General features: G+C 37.2%; 1 protein-coding gene and 1 non-coding gene across 2 annotated transcripts in view; one reads left to right on the top strand and one right to left on the bottom strand.

The window, feature by feature from the left end:
• FNBP4 (formin binding protein 4) overlaps positions 1–19,703 on the top strand; it is a 46,328-nt gene that overhangs the window by 11,740 nt on the left and 14,885 nt on the right. Inside the window, 9 exon segments of the mRNA XM_077114654.1 lie at positions 3,587–3,797; positions 5,342–5,466; positions 6,361–6,465; positions 7,207–7,340; positions 8,326–8,513; positions 13,855–14,021; positions 14,023–14,163; positions 14,285–14,429; positions 15,180–15,520. Of these exon segments, the coding sequence (XP_076970769.1) occupies positions 3,587–3,797; positions 5,342–5,466; positions 6,361–6,465; positions 7,207–7,340; positions 8,326–8,513; positions 13,855–14,021; positions 14,023–14,163; positions 14,285–14,429; positions 15,180–15,520 (1,557 nt within the window).
• TRNAG-GCC (transfer RNA glycine (anticodon GCC)) lies at positions 17,489–17,559 on the bottom strand. Its single transcript has one exon. It is a non-coding gene; the product is annotated as a tRNA-Gly (tRNA).

Here is a 19,703-nt window from a genome sequence, read left to right as displayed (position 1 = left end):
TTTTACTGATTTTTTTTCAAATAACTGACTTTTGGTTTTATTTATTCTTACTACTGTTTTTTTGTTGTTGTTGTTGTTTTCCTGTTCATTTATTTCTGCTTTAATCTTTGCTTTCTCTTCTCTTTGCTTTGGGGTTAGTTTGCTTTTCTTTCTCTAGTTCTTCCAGGTGAGCAGTGAGTCAGTTTTTGCTGTTTCTTCTTTTTTAATATAGGTATTTTGAGCAGTAAATTTCCCGCTCAGCACTGCCTTTGCCACACCCTTAAAGTTTGGGTATGTTGTGTATTCTCATTTTCATTCGTCTCCAAATATTTAGCAGTTTCTCTAGGAATTTCTTCTTTGACCTACTGATTGTCTGAGTGTGTTATTTAATCTCCATATATTTGTGAAAGTTTTGGTTCTTTGGTGATTATTGATTTTCGGTTTCATTCCATTGTGGTCAGAGAACGTGTTTTGAATAATTTCAATCATTTTTAATTTATTAAGACCTGTTTGTGCCCTAGTGTATCCTGGAGAACATTCCATGATCACTAGAGAAGAATGAATATCCTGCTGTTTTGGGATATAATGACATGTATTTATCAGTTGGGTCTAATTCGTCTATCACATTTTTAGGTTCTCTGTTTCCATATTGATCTTCTGTCTGGTTCTTCACTTTATAGAGGAGAGTGGTCTGAAGTCTCCCACTATTATTGTCGAAACATCTATCACTCCCTTCAGTTTTGCGAGTGTCTGCCTCATGTACTTGGAACACCTTGATTGGAAACATAAGCACTGATGATTGTTATTTCCTCTTGATGAGTTATCCCTTTTAGTAATAGGTAGAGTCCTTCCTTGTCTCCTATGGCATCTTTACATTTAAAATCTATTTTGCCTGTGATTAGTGTAGCTGCTACTGCTTTCTTTGGTGACAGCCTTCATGGAACATCTCTTTCTATCGTTTCACTTTCAACTTATTTGTATCCTTGGGTCTAAGATGAGCCTCTTGTAGGTAGCAAATAGATGGATCATATTTTTTAATCCTTACTGTCACCCTGTATCTTTTAATTGCTGAATTTAGTCCTTTAACATTCAGAGTTATTACTGTAAAGACAGTTCTTAAATCTACCATCTTATCCTTTGGTTTTTGTCAGATTTATTCCCTCTCTCTTTTTATGCTTTAGATTACTCTTGCTGATATTCTGTGCCCTCCTCCAAACCTCCCTCTTCCTTTTTACCTAGCCTGCAGGACTCCCTTTAGTATTTCTTATAGGGCAGGTCTCTTGTGGACTAGTTCTCTGAGCGTTTATCTCTGAAGATACTAATCTCTTCCTCACCTTTGAAGGGCAGCTTTGCTGGATAAAGAATTCTTGGCTGGAAGTCTTCCTCTTTCTCATGTCACTGCTTCTCACCTCCATGGTGCCTGTTCAGTAGTCTGAACTTGGTCTTATGTGGTTTCTGTTGTATGTGGTATGGTAAATTGTTTTTTCTCTTTCTGCTTCTCTTCAGTGTTTGAGAGTTTGATTATTATGTGTCTTGAGTGGATCTAGTTGCATTTATTCTATTTGGGTTTGTTGGTCTTCTTTGATTTGCATATTTATGTCTTTTATAAGCTTTTAAATTATCTCAACTAGCCTTCCTAGCCCTTTTTTCTTCTTATGATTGTTACATTTGTGTAATTCGTGTTGTCCATTATTTCCCTGAGATCCAATTCCAGTTTTTCCATCTTCTTTTCCATTTGTTTCTTTGTGTGCTTGAATTGTTCTGTCCTCTAGTTCACTTATTCTTTCTTCTGCCTCTTCAAATCTTTTGTGTGTCTCATATATTTTTAATTTGTTCTACAGTATCTTTCATCTCAGTGAAATCCATTATTTGTTTATTCTTTCAGGTTCTTCTTTATGCTCTTTTAGTGTCTTCTTGTTATCTTTATGTCATTAGCCAACACTTTGAATTTATTTAAGAGATTTATATGAATGACTTTGATCAGTTGTTCCAAATTCAGCGTCTCTGCCAGATTTTAATTTGGTCATTTGGCTGGGCCATATTTCCTTGCATCTTCATGTGCTTTGTGATTTTCTGTTGGCTTCAGGGCGTTTGATTATCTTGATGAGGTTATTTTGGAAGTTGATTTCCATTATTCGTCTAAGATTTTGTTTTTGCTTGGGTTTGCATTGAAGGTCTCCTTTTGCTCTTGGTTTGTCTGTAATTCCCTGTCAAACCAAGACCCAGTTTTCATGCAGGAGCTGCAGCTCTACTTCAAGATCTGTTGAGAGTTAGGCAGTTTTCCAAACTGCACTTTCTGTGTCTTCCCAGCACATCACACACTGGGGGCCTCCTTTTCCCCTATGGCCTGCCTCTCCTCAGTTGCTACAGCTAGCTGAGCAGGATGGAGACCTGGTGCCATTCCAGCCAAGGCCGCTAGTCTTGATATATGCTGAAAGCTGCATACCCCAGGGCTGAGGGTGGGCAGTATGTAATGTGGAAAATCCACTTGTGGGTCTGATGGGTCTGATGGTTGCCAGGCTCCTGCTTGGGATGACCTTGAGCTATGGGACTATTATTTCAAGTGCCCCTGCCCTCAGCCAACCCAGGAAAGCCTGGTGGTGTGGCGTAGCCAGCTCACTTCCTCAAGTGCACCTCTCTATCTGTGAACACCTGAGGGCTTCAGGCTGTGTCTCCCTGCTCATGCATGCTTGAGGGTTCAGCCCTCCGTGGGGAAAGGAAAGCAAGATCCGGAAATCGACGAGTCTCTTTTGCCAGCCAATTTTGTCAGACCATCTCTACTCTGCATTTCCCCCTCCTCCCAAAAGGGGTCCCCTCAGTGTCTGCCACAAACCAGGCTCCACAGCAGCCTGTCTGGCATCAGACTCAGTATAGGCAAACAAGTCTGCTGACTTCCATGCTCCCAATGGCAAGTCCCACCTGTGGAGCTGAAAGAAAAGAGCTGCCAAGCTAACTGCAGGGGCTAGCCCTGCTCCTTAAGAACCACTCTCCCTGCACGCCTCTGCCTGCAGCTGGTGGAATCACAACTGAGCACACTTGCCCTGTTCTCTGCCTCCCAATTTCTCTGCTTTTTTCATCCAGGATCTCCCTATATCTTGTTGAAGTCCTTTCTGGTCACTCACACCCTGTCTCAGTCATTTTTCTGTTACTTCTCTAATTGTTCCACAGAACATGGGTGAACTTAGCCTATCCTATTTCACTGTCTTCCCAGAAATCCATATGCAAAATCTTGACAGTATTGAGACAGTGATATCTCCTTAAAACTTTTCAATATTTGATAATATCAAAGTAAAGCTGTAGAGAGAGAATAGCTAACTAAGCTTTCTCTTATTCTGTTGGTACACATCGAAAAATTTGTCTCTTTGTGCATCTCTGGACCACAAATCCCCTTCAAATTGATACTGTAATCATGAGTAAACGTTTATTGAGTAGTAACAGAATATGGAGCAATAATGCTCAGCTCTGATGGACAAATGTATTAAGAAAGAACAACTTCCTTCAGGGGATTTAAATTGCAAGAACATAATCATGGCTACCATTTCTGCTAGTCACTTTAATGTTGATAAGCAGTTAATGAAATTTAATTTTATTGTCATATTCTTTGTAGGCAGAGTTGCGAGCCTTGGAGGAAGGAGATGGTAGTGTGTCAGGGTCTAGTCCACGTTCTGATATTAGCCAGCCAGCATCTCAAGATGGAATGCGTAGACTTATGTCTAAAAGAGGAAAATGGAAGATGTTTGTTCGAGCTACCAGTCCAGAATCCACCAGCCGGAGTTCTAGCAAAACTGGACGAGAGACTCCAGAAAATGGAGAAACTGGTAATTTGTGCTTTCCATTAAACTTGAAGTTGAAAGCTGTAGAAGGGTTTTTTTTTACCCCTTCAGCAAAACAGAAGAAAGTAGCACTTTGATCCTTTTGAGGAAGTGCTGGGAAGGAAGTTTTCTTCACATCTCTCCGCCTTTTCCTTGTTCAGTCTCTAGAGGAGGAATAAGTGTTAGAGACTGGCTTTCATTGGGTCATGTATTCGCAACTGAGAGGATTACTTCTCCCTCACAAGCAGAAAATAATCATACCCCACTCCTTTTTGTATTGCTTGCCACAGTAATTGCCTTTATAAGCACCATGGGCTCTCCTTTGCTCTCTTTCTCTAGTTGTTAAGCAAGCCTCGTTTCTTTCTGTGAACAAGTTTTCCATCCTCTGGTTGGGTTGGTAGATGGTTTAGGCCATCAAGGGAATACAGGTTATCTTCGTTCAGGGTCAGGTAGTAGACGCCATGCTTCATTTCTCCAGTCTGCTTCAGAGGACTCCAAATGAAATTAAGATTTGGGCCCCAAACCTTACTTGAGTATACCTAGAAGAAGATACCTCATAGGTCACAATTTAAAGAAAAAATGAAAGCATAAGTACTAATGAATGCAAACATCCTTGTTTGAGTTTTTCCTTTTAAACAGTGTTAAAAATAACACTTTATACTAAAAAAAAAACAAAACAAAATTGCTAGCCACCCAAATGTCCATCACAGGTAGAATGGATAGATTGTGGTGTATTCGGTAAAAAATGAATGAACCATAGTTACATGCATCAATATGAATTAGTCTCAAAAACATGATATTGAAGGAAAAAAGTCACAGAATGTATACATTAATGTTCTATGTATACAAGTTAGAATATAGGCAAAAATATTGTGCTTAAAAATCTATCCATATGCAGGGTGCACGGTGGTTCCCTGGTAGAATGCTCACGTTTTGTGCCAGAGACCTGGGTTCACTTCCCAGACCTTGTACCCCCCACTTACCACCCCCACCCCCCAAAAGAAAAGATTGACCCATGTACAGACACAGAAGCAGTGTCATGGCTGGTTGTCAGGATGAAGGTTCTGGGCTTGAGGTGCAGGTGAATGGCGATGGTGAGGACAGACAAGCACAGGAGCTTCAGGGCGGCTAGGAATATTTTTCTGTTAAACTGTTGTTACTTGAGTGTTAACATTTTTTAAAGATATTTCATAATAAAACTGCTATTGTAAATATCCTGATACATATTTTTTTGAAATAGTACAAGTTATTAATTTTATTAAATCTCAAACCTTGAATACACAACTTTTTAAAGTACGCGTAAAACACTTCTGCATACAGAAGTAAATGAGCATTTTAAAGTATTACTACAGTATAAGATTTCTCGTGATATGTTGTCAGGTTTGTTTTATGTGAACAGTAAGTCAAAGAGTTATTCTGTAACACCTAAGGAGAAAAGAGGCAAAGGAGAGAAAACTGATTACTGTTTTCAGTAACTGCTACGGGAAAAAGAAAACACTTGGGACTTTGAGTTGGTCCTTTGATTTAATTTCATGTTTTCTTTTTTGCAGTAATTGGTGCTGAAAATTCAGAAAGAACGGATGAGAATTCAGATAAAGAGGTAGAAGTAGAAGAATCCACAGAGAAAATAAAAGCACAAACAGCACCTAAAGTAGAAGAAGAACAGGATTTGAAAGTATGTGTATTATTGACACTTGATAAATTAAAAATTGGCCAACCATAAAAATGCTTTCTTTTCATATTAAGTAGTAAAAACTTTTTACTATTTCTGAACATAAGCCATTTACTTGATTAGGAATAGGGCAGATTTGAGGCCAAAATAAGGAAGTCTCAGACTGGCTTGAATGGCCAGAAATTGTCAAAAAATATATTATAAATGTTTGAATTAATTGCTTTCTTTCAGGTTTTCTTCATTGAAACACAATAACTTATCAAACAGGCTTCACTAGTTTCAATGAAAGTTCTAAAGAAACTCAGTCTCAATTTTAATTCCTGCATGAGCTACTTGTCTTTACGCACAGACAAATTTGGTTCCAGTTGCATTTCTAGCCTAATCTTATGGGGATAACTGGTCCAAGTAAATAATGTGACTACTTAAGGGCAGTCTGTTGGTAAAGCCAATTAGCATATTCTTTTGAACTGCTGGTAGTTTATCCACTTACTAGCTAGTGTACAATCTTGTAGGAGGGACTAAGAGAATTAATTTTATTTCAGGCTTCAGCGTATGGCTTGTATTAGTAATGGTTAAAGGACAGTATTGTGAGTTACATTGATCAGAATCTGTTTTTGACCATTGAGTTCCATGTTTTGCTAGAATGCATTATGATGGCTTGAGTAGATCTGAATTTGGTTCCTATAGCCCTTCTATCATTATCACTTTGTTTTGTGAATTACTTGGTATAAATTAAAATTTGTTTTTTGTATGCATTAGCTGTTTCAAATGCAGATGTTTGAGGAAGGCTATTTAAAGACAGGCTCATATTTTTAGTGTCTGTGACAATAAATGAAAGGTTTCACATAATACTGATTCTGTTTTTTGTTTATCTTTTTTTTCTTTCCTGTATTAAAGTTTCAGATTGGAGAACTGGCAAATACCCTGACCAGTAAATTTGAATTTCTAGGCATTAATAGACAGTCCATCTCCAACTTTCATGTGCTACTCTTACAGACTGAGGTAATTTAGCCATTTTGGGTATGAATAGTCAATGTTTGATTAAAATGCTGTGATGTGAGGTATATGTCTTGTTTCGATTTTAATTCTAAATTTTAATTTTTAACCTTGATATATATTTGAAGCACCAACCTGGGGCATAAAGTTATATATTAGCCAAGACAAAATACTGGGAGTTTGTATATAATGATGATACCATCTTCAGTAAACGTATATTTTAATATAGATTTTCTAACAAATTAAAATTCTATTTGTAATCAGTAAACAAGACCATATAAAATTGAAAGTGCTTTAAAAGTGTTAAAAAGCATTGTGAATCTATGCAAAAAGGAAAGCTTCGAGTCCTACTTGTAAACTATATACATTACAAAATGGCAGAGAAGAATTAGGTAAGAAACTGCTGTGTGAAACTGACAGTACTAAAATGAATAGTCAACACACCATCCCCCCCCCAAAGAAAGTAAAATATGGTCCATGATGGGGGGGAAGTATACTTATTTTCGTGGATAGTGGATTGTTGGCAGTGCAAAAACATACTGGGGCCCAGTCTCATCTTTATAACTATGCAGCACAAACAAGATCACTTCATGAAATTAAAATATGACTTCTTTTTCTCTTTAGTCCACCCACTTTCTGTCAGAATATAGCAATACAGTATTAACAGAAGACTTGTGTGTCCCTTTCCACTATGTTTCCTGACAAAATAATAAGTCTTTAACTTATTTGTTTCTTTGTTAATTCTAGACTCGGATTGCAGACTGGCGGGAAGGGGCTCTTAATGGAAACTACCTTAAACGAAAACTTCAGGATGCAGCAGAACAACTAAAACAGTATGAAATAAACGCCACTCCTAAAGGCTGGTCCTGCCACTGGGACAGGTACGCACTCTTCTCCCCTTTTCACCTTTCACCTTTGACATCTCAGACATGATTTGTGATCACCACCACCTGACGACGTGACAGCCTGTCTGGAGACTGAGAGCGGCTGCAGTTAGCGGTGCTGGGCAGCACAGCACCACAAGCACTTACAGAGTTTGGGCCAGCCACACATTGGAGAAACAAAAGCAATGTTTAAAGTGTTCCATGTAACGGATTTTTTCCCAAGATTGGACAAAGCTGGTTTTTACTCTCCAGAGTGTTGTTGCACGGAGTAGGGCGGGCTTGGGGTTAAGCGCATGCGAGAGCTCTGTGCGCTTTACAGGACCTCTGGAAGCAACTACTCCTGATTAACCTCGGTGAAGTTAAGGAAAACTTCGTGGCTGAAGATGTGAATGAAGAACAAGATTACTATCTTCTGCCGGCAGGTCAGATGAAAACATTTCTTTTTATATTTGGCTTTTCTTGATTTTTTTTTTTCGTTATTTGAAATCTTTGCTCTTTTATTTTTCAGCTCCCAGATCCTCTCCCTCTCTTTAGCTTTCACTGTGTTTGATATCAAGAGTATGAATTGTGAATTCCACGGTCCAAGAGGGGAAGATTCACCTTTCACAAACTTCATTGTTCTCTTCTTTGGAAGGGAAATTAGTGTTCTAGGCGACTGAGTCCCTTCATTAATGAAACTTGAAACCCTGTAAAGCATTGGCAAAAAAAAAAAAAAAAGAGAGAGATGTTTTCTAAGTCATCTGTTGGAATTAGAGGGCTCAGGGCTGTATTCACAGAGCTGCTGGCAGTGCAAATAGCTTTGAATTATCCTTGGCTCTCCATTCTCAGTTGTCAAAGCTCTTTGTTGCCTTTGTGAATAGCAGTCCATTAAGAAGAGGTTCGTCCCTGTGAGAGCAGACTGCTGTCCTGGGACAGGACCAAACGGAAGTGTCTTTATAGGAGAATGGGTCTTAAAACGTGTGTTTTCTTTCTTGTAATTTAGGGATCATAGACGGTATTTCTATGTAAACGAGCACTCGGGCGCGTCTCAGTGGGAGTTCCCCGACGGCGAGGAGGAAGAGGAAGAAAGCCAAGCACAAGAAAATAAAGACGAGGCTCTTCCTAAACAGATTCTGAAAGACAAAAGTGGCGCCGACTCCAATTCTGCAGAAGCCTCCGACAATTCCACAGGTGGGACAATTTGCCCTATGACCTAATGGAGAGAAATGATATTGGAGAAAAAAAGACATGTATAAATTTATATCGTGAGAAGCTTCTAAACAACAGAGGCTTCTGACTGAAAAAGAGTGGCTTGACCTAAAAAAGGTTTTTGAAAAATGAATTGCATGAATTATACTGAAAGAAACTAACACTAGTTAGTTTAGAAAGAAAGTTTAGAAAGAAACTAACACTACAACTGATTAACAACTGATTGGTAACCAGCATACTATTGTCCTATCAGACTGCTCAAAAATGGGATGATGAGCCAATATGTACTTTAAAATACCATCCTGTAACTTTTCTATTCTGCTACATGCAAAGCTGTGCGTGTCTATGAACAGGAATAGTGATCATTCCTAAGGAACTAAATAGGTGAATTGCCCATACCTGCGTGGAGTGATAGTATGAAATTTGTTCTGCATTTCTATAGGACACTTAGTCTATTGCTATTCCAATCTCATTTTTTTGCTCTGCTTAAGTATGGTTTTCACAAATCAGAATGATCTGAAGAAATGCTCCCAAACTAGGACCACTCTTCTTTGAGACTCAAATAATTGATTATTAAAAATTACCAACAATATAAATATAAAACAATCAGATATAGGATGGCTTATTCCATTTAAGGTATTGTAGAGATACTCGATTTAGTTATGCACATTTGTATTTTTAAGTAGGGTTTTCATAACTCCTCCTTTACTTCTGAGGATTTGATAGCTCTTCAGAAGAGCCAAAACTTGACTGCCACATTATGGGTGTCTAAGAATTTGATAAGTAATTCTGAAGTGTTTAGCTTTTACACAGAAGCTAGAGGCTATTTTGTACATTCATGTATATACGGAAGAAAAATTTTTTCCTCCTTGACAAAGTGAAAAATGAAATACTGTCAAGGTTATGATTAACAACATTTTGATCTCAAAAACTGGTAGCTATTTGTTAAAGTAATGGTATATGAAGGCAAGGGTCTATGGAGTGGTTTCTGAACAGGCCTTTGGAGATGTGAAATTTGTTAATAACGGGGAGTGAAGAGCTGAATTCTTTTGTTCTCTGCCTATCAAAAATGTTGCTTTATACTCTACTGGCTCCCAGATCCCAGTAGAAGAACTTTGATAATGTACCAAATAATTCTGTTAACTTCTTAAATGACCTAGAAATCTTCATCAGGTCACCCTAAATGTATATGACCTCTGTGATAATTTAGAACATAGCAAAAGTGTGGTTTTACACTGCTCCACATTTCGTAAGTATATTTTCAAGTTACTGCGTATTTCACGTCTCTTTTTCATAAAGAGATTTTCTTTTGAATACTTTTTCCCCCTTTTGGTAGCAGTGATAGACGTAATAATGGGTTGGGTTTTTTGGTTGGTTTGTTTGTTTGCTTTTAGTGGACTGAAGAGATTTGGAGGTGAGTCCACATCTCGCCACCGTCTGATGAATAGCAGTAATGCCTTTTTTTCTTTTCTCCTCTGTTCCAAAGCTGAATATTCTAAAATTACCAACTCTTAATTTTTTTAGTGGTACTGTGAACACTTAGGGATTAAGTATTAAGCTATTTTATCCCTTTGTTGATGACACACACAGTTGGTACTGTCTGTTAAAAGGAAGACGTTGAGACATTCCTATCTACAACACGCTTTTCTTAAAAGTAGTTGTGATGTAGGAAAAAGTCACTGTTTAGCTAATATTCTTAAACCTTCTTATTGAAAGCCCCTGAAACCGCACAATAAACTTGATCTAAATAAAATTCAAATCATGTAGCTCTTTGGGACTTAAGAGCAATACTGACCACTACTTTAAACCTTTAAGGAGAGTTTATGTATGTGTATATACACGCATGCTTTTAGCCCAGTAGTGGCTAAAATCTATGAAGAGCCCCTCTGTTCAAGCTCAAAACACTGTGTAGAGCGGAAGAGTTTCAAAAATTCTATTCATTTTTCTAAATCATTTTTAATCTATATTCATTTTTTTTATGTAATATGTCTCTAAAGATGGGTGCTATTGTAAAATACCCAACATATTTGTCTAGTTGGGCTTTCATCAGTTAGATTAAATTTAGCCTCCCCTTGTATTAAAGCAATTTTATTGAGATAAATCTCAGTACAGTCCATTTCAAGTGTGCAGTCAGTGTCTTCTCGTAGTCACAGACTTGTTTATTCATTGCCACAATCCTAGAACAGTTTCACCTGAAGAGGGTTCACTTTGTTATGCAGTCGCAGTTTCATGGTTTGGCTTTCCTTCCAACTCTTTCCCTTTCAACCATAGCCGCACCCACATATCACTGCCTACTATAATGTGTTCCCGTCACCTCCATTTCCAAACATTTACAGTCAGCCTTTTTACATACTCTGCACCAATTAAGCAACAGCACCCTGTCCTCTGCCCTCATTCTGGTGACCTGTGTTCTAGCTATTAACACCATGAGTGCTAGTTCATATTAATGAGGTCATTACAATATTTGTCCTTTTTGTCTTGACTCCACTCAACGTAGTTTCCTCAGGGTTCTTCTATGTATTTACATGCATCATGACTTAATTTCTTACTAGAGCTGCCTAATATTTCACTGTATGTTTATACCACCTCTTTTTTTTTCATTTACTTGTTAATGAGCACCTGGGTTATTTCCATCTTTTGGCAATTATAAATAATGCTGTGAACATCAGTGTGCAGATGTCTGTTCAAGTCCCTCCTTTCAGTTCTTCTGAGTATATACCTAGTGGTGGGATTGCCAGATCATATGGCAGCTCTATATTTAGCCTCCTCAGGATCCGAGCTGCTCTTTTTTGTTTGTTTAATCTATCTATAGGACTGTTTGTTTGATGACTTGTAAATTGGCCTCGAGTCAAAACATCAAATGATAACTTTTCTCTTTGGAGGAATATAGGAAAACGATATGGGAAAATTGCATATAAATAGGGAAAAAAAGATTGTAGAAGAATTCAAAATTTGTATCCCCACATTGTTTTCTAAACTAAACTAAAACTAAGCTAAGCTTGTAGTTTTTCGCCTTTTAGCGTATGAGGAAAGCTGTGTGTGCCATTTTAATCTCTACTCAGACTTCAGACTTAAATAGTCTTAAATGGCAAAAATACCAACCAGGTTAAATTTAGAAATAAGGAGAAACATGATTTTAATACGATGTAATGAATATTCAAACTAGGATGTCTTAAAGGTTTTTGTTTTTAAGCTAAAGGAGATAATTATCAATATTAAGACGGGTTTATGCTTATGATTCAAGTATTAACTCTGAAAGTGTCTCTTGCTTGCTGCTAAATTTATCATATCTAGCTAACACCATATTTACACAAAGATTAATTCTCATTAGCTTTGCTAAAGATTGTAAACCACATTAGTTAACCTCAAACCTACTGTATTACCTTGACTTCCTCTGCATAGTAGTAGCCTGTCACTACCATAAATTTATTGATGTTGCATTATGCTGCTAGATGAGAAACCTACTAATATAGAAAACCCGACATATTTATTTACCTGCCATATATTGTGGTTGGTTTAGTGGAAAGAAGTTTAGTGCTTTGTTAATCCTCACTGTTTTACTACAGTTCTGAAATAATCTTGATGTAGTATATAATCTGACTGCCTGGCCATATGCAGACTTATCTAAAACTTAGTATATAAATTCAGATTAGATATGGCCAAATATAAAAATATAATGAGTTTGAAGTTTTACAGCTGGAAAGCTGCATTCTTGTTTTCTGGTGAATTTTTTTCAGCGCCCTTTTCCTTAGCATTAAGCAATTTCTCAAAATAGTTAAGGTAACCATGTGAGTCATGTTCTTAAAGTCTTTTATACAATGTTTCATTTATCTGTTCCATATAAAAGCTTATAAAAGCTAAATGGTTCTTGTTCACTTTGGCTTTACTTTTTTTCAATACCAGTGTGCTTTACTTTGAACTGTAAAAGGCCTTCTCCTTACTGTAGAGTCTTTTATAACTGACCCCTTATTTAATCCACCATTTTTGACCATGAAATTTAACAGGTGACTACATCTGGATCTCTATTCCATGAGAGATGAGATTTATTTGACTGTGATTTCTAAAGCTCTTGGACTCCTGATCTTTCACCAGAACATACTGGTAAAATGAAAAGCACTAGATTAGCAGTGAGACCTAGCCTCTGGCCTTGGCCTGGCCATTAATAGTGGTTGGGCAAGTCAGTTCCCTCCTGGGTTTCATTACCTTTAAAATGAGGGGGTTAAACTAGGCGATTTCTCATGTCTCTTCTACTCCTAAATTCTATGATTTTTAGGGAGAAAATCCCATTCAGCATTCCTGAGATATATATCTAATAGTCCCAAATATTGTGAAACTTCCCTATTGACGATAAAGAGGGCTGGGGAAGGCTACAAGTAAGTATATCCTCCTATTTTCTCTAATCTTTTAAGCTGTTCCTACCAGGGAAAGGGCAACAGATAACTGGTTTTTGCAGAATTTGAAGAAAGCTGATCATGTAGCTTTTCAGACTAGCCCGGATTTCTTAACTTAAATTCAAATGTCCCAACTACAATTTAAACTCCTCTGCATCTTCACACACGTTATATGTGTGTGCCATAGGTTTCATTTACCTTGAAAATTTGTCCTCCTAAATTTCACTTTTCTCATTGCAAAATAAAAATTACCCCCCCATTTGTGTTTCTGTGATTTAGCAAATAAATGTAATTCACACAAGGGTGTGAAGTGAAGGAGTGATAAGAGTGACCGTAGCTCCTTACAAATGGTTTTTCTAAAAGTTAGTGATCCAAATTAATTAAAATGAGTGAAATTTGTGTGTTTTGAATGGGTACTTCTCTGCATCATCCGCAATCACTTATCTAGTTCACTAAGAAATAAAGTACATGGAATTGATACTACAAAAGGACATCATTCATTCACCCTTTCACTTTTGAAATAAAAACGACCCCAGAGTTTTGTCTTCTAGTTGTATATGTTTAAACTGGATGTTTGAAAGATGACCTCTCAAACTTCTCATTGAGTTGATGTGCATCTCATCCAAAATTTGTGCCCAGAGAACAAGACTTGTATAGAACAGCTTGGGAGGAGTGTTCACCATGAAGCTCATAAAAGAGATTCCATCCTTCTGTGGGAGTCATTTCTGAATTTAGCTATGGCATCAGTGTAGAGTAGGTACCTACCTGTGCATGAAATTTTGTTAGGGGAAAGGGAGCCAGTCTCTGTTGTTTGAAACTGTTTCGTACACACTGTATTAGGTTCCCATTCTGTTGGTATTTGTTTCACTGATCAATTGAACATTTCTTAGTTTTTGTTTTGCTTTTTCCCTGACTCCTCTCTGTTTTCATAGGTTCTCTTTGTAAAGAGTCCTTTTCTGGCCAAGTTTCTTCTTCATCGCTCATGCCACTTACTCCATTTTGGACCCTCCTTCAGTCAAACATGCCGGTGCTTCAACCTCCATTACCCTTGGAAATGCCACCACCCCCACCTCCGCCCCCTGAGTCCCCTCCTCCTCCACCCCCCCCCACCTCCTCCTGTAGAAGATAGTGAGATCCAGGAGGTAGAGATGGAAGATGAGGGAAGTGAGGAGCCTCCTGCCCCTGGAACAGAGGAGGACACTCCTCTGACATCTGGACAGCCTGCAGTTGTGACTAGCCAGGTGAGTGACACCATTTGGTAAAGAGTTTTCAGGGGATCAGAGCATGACTGACATCATCTTTTGTTGTAGAAGATGTTTAAACCAGGGCTTTTAGTCACTAACCAGAATGTTTGTGTTTCAGAGTTCAGTTGATTCTAGCATCTCCAGTTCTCCTTCAACTAAAGCAGTGAAGAGAAAAGCTGCAGAAATTAGTACCGCAGTAGTTCAGAGATCAGCTACCATTGGCAGTTCTCCTGTCCTCTATACCCAGTCAACTATAACTACAGGTAAGCATCATGATTAAAGTGTTTTTCTCAATGTATTATATTTTTGTGTCCAGTATTAGGACTTATAAATTGGAAAAATGTTAAAGGCTTTTGATTGCAACATCTCTTTACATGTATTTCTTTCAGTTACTAAAAACCACTGTTAACAGGCACGTATCCTTCCACATCTTTTTTTTTTTCTTTGTATTTACATGCATCAGCAATTTTAATCTCATAAGTACCTAAATGCTAACGTATTCGGTGATCGATATTTTCTACCAGCCAAATGTGCTTTATTTTTTTGAGGAAAGGTTGTATTGGAATGATTTTGTAGGTGATGCAAACCCCAATTCGCTTTTCCTTCTTTTTCTGACCTTGTGATAGTGTCCTTTTTATATATCATTTTTTAAATATTTGTTATTATGAAATATAACACATATACAAAAAAGCAATACATTTCAAAGTACATTGTAACAAGTAGCTATAGAAAAGATTACAGAGTTTGGTTTGGGTTACACTTCCAGGTTTTTCCTTCTAGCTGCTCTAAGACACTGAACACTGAAAGAACTATCAGTATAATGATTCAGCAGTCGTACTCATCTGTTAAATGCTATCTTTTCTAACTCCTCTTCCTATGATCCTTCTCCCGATCTTTAGGGGTATTTGGGCTCTGCCTTTTCCAGCTTTTTCATATTGGGAAGGGGGGGTGGACCCAGCCAATGTTCTTGGAGAGGCTGGCTGTAGTATCATTTTATACTGTGTCTTTGTTAGGTCACCAGGTGACGGGAATTGGTCACCAGCCTACAGGAATTGGACACCAGACAATATCAGTTAGCCATCCAGCAACAGGAATTGGACATCAGGCCAGAGGAATGGGCCTACAGTCAAATTTCTTAGGACTTGCAGCAGCACCTGCAATTATGAGCTATTCTGAATGTTCTGTCCCCATTGGAGTGACTGCTCCCACACTGCAGCCAGTCCCAGCCCGAGGTGCTGTCCCTGCTACTACCACCATCATAGAACCACCACCTCCTCCTCCTCCTCCACCGCCACCACCACCAGCTCCCAAAATGCCACCACCAGAGAAGACCAAAAAAGGGAAAAAAGATAAGGTATAGAAAATCTCTTATTTTTAATTTTAAAATGTCCCACCTTCATTTGTAATTTTAGCTAGTGAGTCTTTTCACTCTTTTTCTTAGTCAATCCAGCTAAAGGTTTGTGGGTTTTGTTGATGTGGTTTTTAAATCATTTTCCTATTTTCCATTTTGTTTATCTACATTCTAATCTATTATGTCCTTCCACTAGCTTTGGGTTTCATTTGCTCTTATTTTTCTATTCATTGAGGTATAAAGTTTTCTTCTTTCTTAAAGTAGGCATTTACAGCTATAACATTCCCTCTGAGCGCTGCTTCTGCTGTATCACATAAGTTCTGTGTTTTCCTTTTCATTCATCTCCAAGTGTTTTCTCATTTCTTTGGCCCATTGGTTATTTAAGAGTGTGTGGTTAGTTTCCAGATAACTGAATTTTTTAGTCTCCCTTCCGTTACTGATTTCTGGCTTCCTTCTGTTGTGGTTGGAGAAGATACTATGCATGATTTCAATATTTTTAATTTATTGAGACTTCTTTTGTGGCCTAACGCATAGTCTGTCCTGGAGAATGTTCCATGTGGGTTTGAAGGATGTATTTTCTACTGATGTTGGATGAAGTGTTCCGTATATGTCTGTTGCGTCTAGTGGATTTTATAGCTTTGCTTAAGTCTTCTATTTCCTTATTGATCTTCATTCTGGATATTCTATGATTGAATGTGATGTATTAAAGTTTTTTAAAGTCTCTATTATTATAAAACTGTTTCTCCCTTTAATTCTTTCAAAATTTACTTTATAAATTTACGTACTTTTTTTGTTAGGTGTGTGTATATTGATAATTGTTATAGCTTCTTGATGAATTGACTCTCTATCAACATATAATAATCTTCATTATCTCATAATAATTGTGGCTTATAGACTATTCTGTCTTGATTTTAGTATGGTCACCTGGCTCTCTTGGTTACTGTTCACATGCAAAACCATTTCCCATCATTTCACTTTCCACCTTTTTACGTTGTTGGATCTAAAAAATGAGTCTCTTATAGGCAGCGTATAGTTGGATCAGGTGTTTTTTATTCATTCTGCCAATTTCAGCTTTTTGAGTGACAAGTTTAACTATTTACATTTAAAGTAATTAGTGTTAAGGAAGGATTTATTTTTGCCATTTTGCTATTTTCTGTACGTTTATACTTTTTTGTTCCTTATTATCCTCCATTATTGCCTGTTGTGTTTAATTTTTTTTTTATGTATGATTTTTAGTTATTTTTTGTAGTCATTACCATGGGGTTACACTTAACATACTGGTTTATAACAATGTGATTTGAACTGATACCAACTTAGTGTGTCACTAAGCATATGAAACTGCTACTATATAGCTCCTTCCCACCCCATCTTGTTATTGTCACGAATTACATCTTCATTTATTGTATGCCTGCTAACATAGATGTACAATTATTATTTTACGTGTTTCTGATTTTAATTATATGAGAAACAAAAAGTTACACACTAATAATTCTGGCTTTTATATTTACCTGTGCAGTTATCTTTACTGGAGTTCTTTATTTCTTTCTATGGCTTTGAGTTACTGTTGAGTGTTTCATTTCAGCCCGAAGGATCCCCTTTAGCATTTCTTTTCAGACAGGTCTACTAGCAATTAATCCAGAAATGTCTTAATTTCTTTTTCATTTTTGGAGGGTAGTTTTGCCTAATGCAGAATTCTTGGTTGCCAAATTTTTCTTTTAGCACCTTCACATTGCCTTCTGGCCTAGAGGGGTTTCTGATGAAAAATTGGCAGTTAAATCTTATTGTGACTCCCTTGTAGTAACAGTCATTTATTTCTACTTGCTCCCAAGATACTCTTTGTTTTTGTTTTTCACAGTTTGATTATGTGTCTTGGTGTGGGTCTCTTTATGTTGATCCTTCTTGGAGTTTGTTGAGATTCCATGTCTTTCATCAAATTTGGGAAGGTTTTTTGTCTTGGTTTGGTTTTTTTGGTACATGGGCCAGGAATTGAACCTGGGTCTCCTGCATGGCGGGCAAACATTCTACCACTGAACCACCCATGCACCCAAATTTTGGAAATTTTTGAGCATTATTTATCCAAATATTCTTTCTCCCCTCTCCTCTCCTGAAACTCCTGATTTGCCTATTTTATTACATTTGTTGGTATCACACGGTCTCAAGGCTGTATTTTTTTTTTGATTGTGGAAAAATAACATATTAAAAAAAAAAATTTCAAAGCATACCACAACAATTTTTAGTTATAGAACAGATTTCAGGGTTTGGTATGGGTTACAACTCCACAATTTTAAGTTTTCCTTCTGGCTACTCTAAGATACTAGAGACTAAAAGAAGTATCAGTAGACTGTATTCATTTTTTTTTTATTATTAATTAACAGAAAAAAAGAAATTAACCCAACATTTAGAAATCATACCATTCTACATATGCAATCAGTAATTCTTAACATCATCACATAGATGCATGATCATCGTTTCTTAGTACATTTGCATCGATTTAGGAAAAGAACTAGCAAAACACCAGAAAAAGATATAGAATGTTAATATAGAGAAAAAAATAAAAATAATAATTAAAAAAAGACACAAACAAACAAAAAAAAACTATAGCTCAGATGCAGCTTCATTCGGTGTTTTAACATAATTACATTACAATTAGGTATTATTGTGCTGTCCATTTTTGAGTTTTTGTATCTAATCCTGTTGCACAGTCTGTATCCCTTCAGCTCCAATTACCCATTATCTTACCCTGTTTCTAACTCCTGCTGGTCTCTGTTACCAATGACATATTCCAAGTTTATTCTCGAATGTCGGTTCACATCAGTGGGACCATACAGTATTTGTCCTTTAGTTTTTGGCTAGACTCACTCAGCATAATGTTCTCTAGGTCCATCCATGTTATTACATGCTTCATAAGTTTATTCTGTCTTAAAGCTGCATAATATTCCATCGTCTGTATATACCACAGTATGTTTAGCCACTCGTCTGTTGATGGACATTTTGGCTGTTTCCATCTCTTTGCAATTGTAAATAACGCTGCTATAAACATTGGTGTGCAAATGTCCGTTTGTGTCTTTGCCCTTAAGTCCTTTGAGTAGATACCTAGCAATGGTATTGCTGGGTCGTATGGCAATTCTATATTCAGTTTTTTGAGGAACCGCCAAACTGCCTTCCACAGTGGTTGCACCATTTGACATTCCCACCAACAGTGGATAAGTGTGCCTCTTTCTCCGCATCCTCTCCAGCACTTGTCATTTTTTGTTTTGTTGATAATGGCCATTCTGGTGGGTGTGAGATGATATCTCATTGTGGTTTTGATTTGCATTTCTCTAATGGCCAGGGACATTGAGTATCTCTTCATGTGCCTCTTGGCCATCCGTATTTCTTCTTCTGGTAGGTGTCTGTTCAAGTCTTTTTCCCATTTTGTAATTGGGTTGGCTGTCTTTTTGTTGTTGAGTTGAACAATCTCTTTATAAATTCTGGATACTAGACCTTTATCTGATATGTCGTTTCCAAATATTGTCTCCCATTGTGTAGGCTGTCTTTCTACTTTCTTGATGAAGTTCTTTGATGCACAAAAGTGTTTAATTTTGAGGAGCTCCCATTTATTTATTTCCTTCTTCAGTGCTCTTGCTTTAGGTTTAAGGTCCATAAAACCACCTCCAATTGTAAGTTTCATAAGATATCTCCCTACATTTTCCTCTAACTGTTTTATGGCCTTAGACCTAAGTCCCTGTATTTCTTTGATCACAAAAAAGAAGAGATGTTTTTGATATGGTGGTTCCAAAAATTATCTGGCAGTGAATTAAATGTTATAAAAATCAGGAATGATATTTAGAACAATATTCTGAACAGATTGTTGTTGGAATGCCTACAGTTGCATATACAGTTCTCCTGCGCCTACCATTCTGTTGAACAGTTCCATGCCTTTACATGTGCTGCTATGTAGAAAGAGATTCCCCTCGTCCCTTCATTCGATAAGTGATTTTTTGAAACTTTTTTATGGTGTAATATAACATATATACAAAGCATAGAAAAAAAGCAATAGTTTTCAAACCACTTTTCAACAGGTAGTTACAGGACAGATCCCAGAGTTTGTCATGGGCTACATACCATCCTCTCAGATTTTTCTTTCTACCTGCTCCAGAATATATTTTTTTATCCTCACAATCTACTTTTTTTTTGGTGAGAAAGA

Source organism: Tamandua tetradactyla, chromosome 8, assembly GCF_023851605.1.
Source record: "Tamandua tetradactyla isolate mTamTet1 chromosome 8, mTamTet1.pri, whole genome shotgun sequence".
Taxonomy (NCBI): Eukaryota; Metazoa; Chordata; class Mammalia; order Pilosa; family Myrmecophagidae; genus Tamandua; species Tamandua tetradactyla.
The sequence above is the reverse complement of the archived record's forward strand: the minus strand, read 5'-3'. Positions and strand labels throughout refer to the sequence as shown.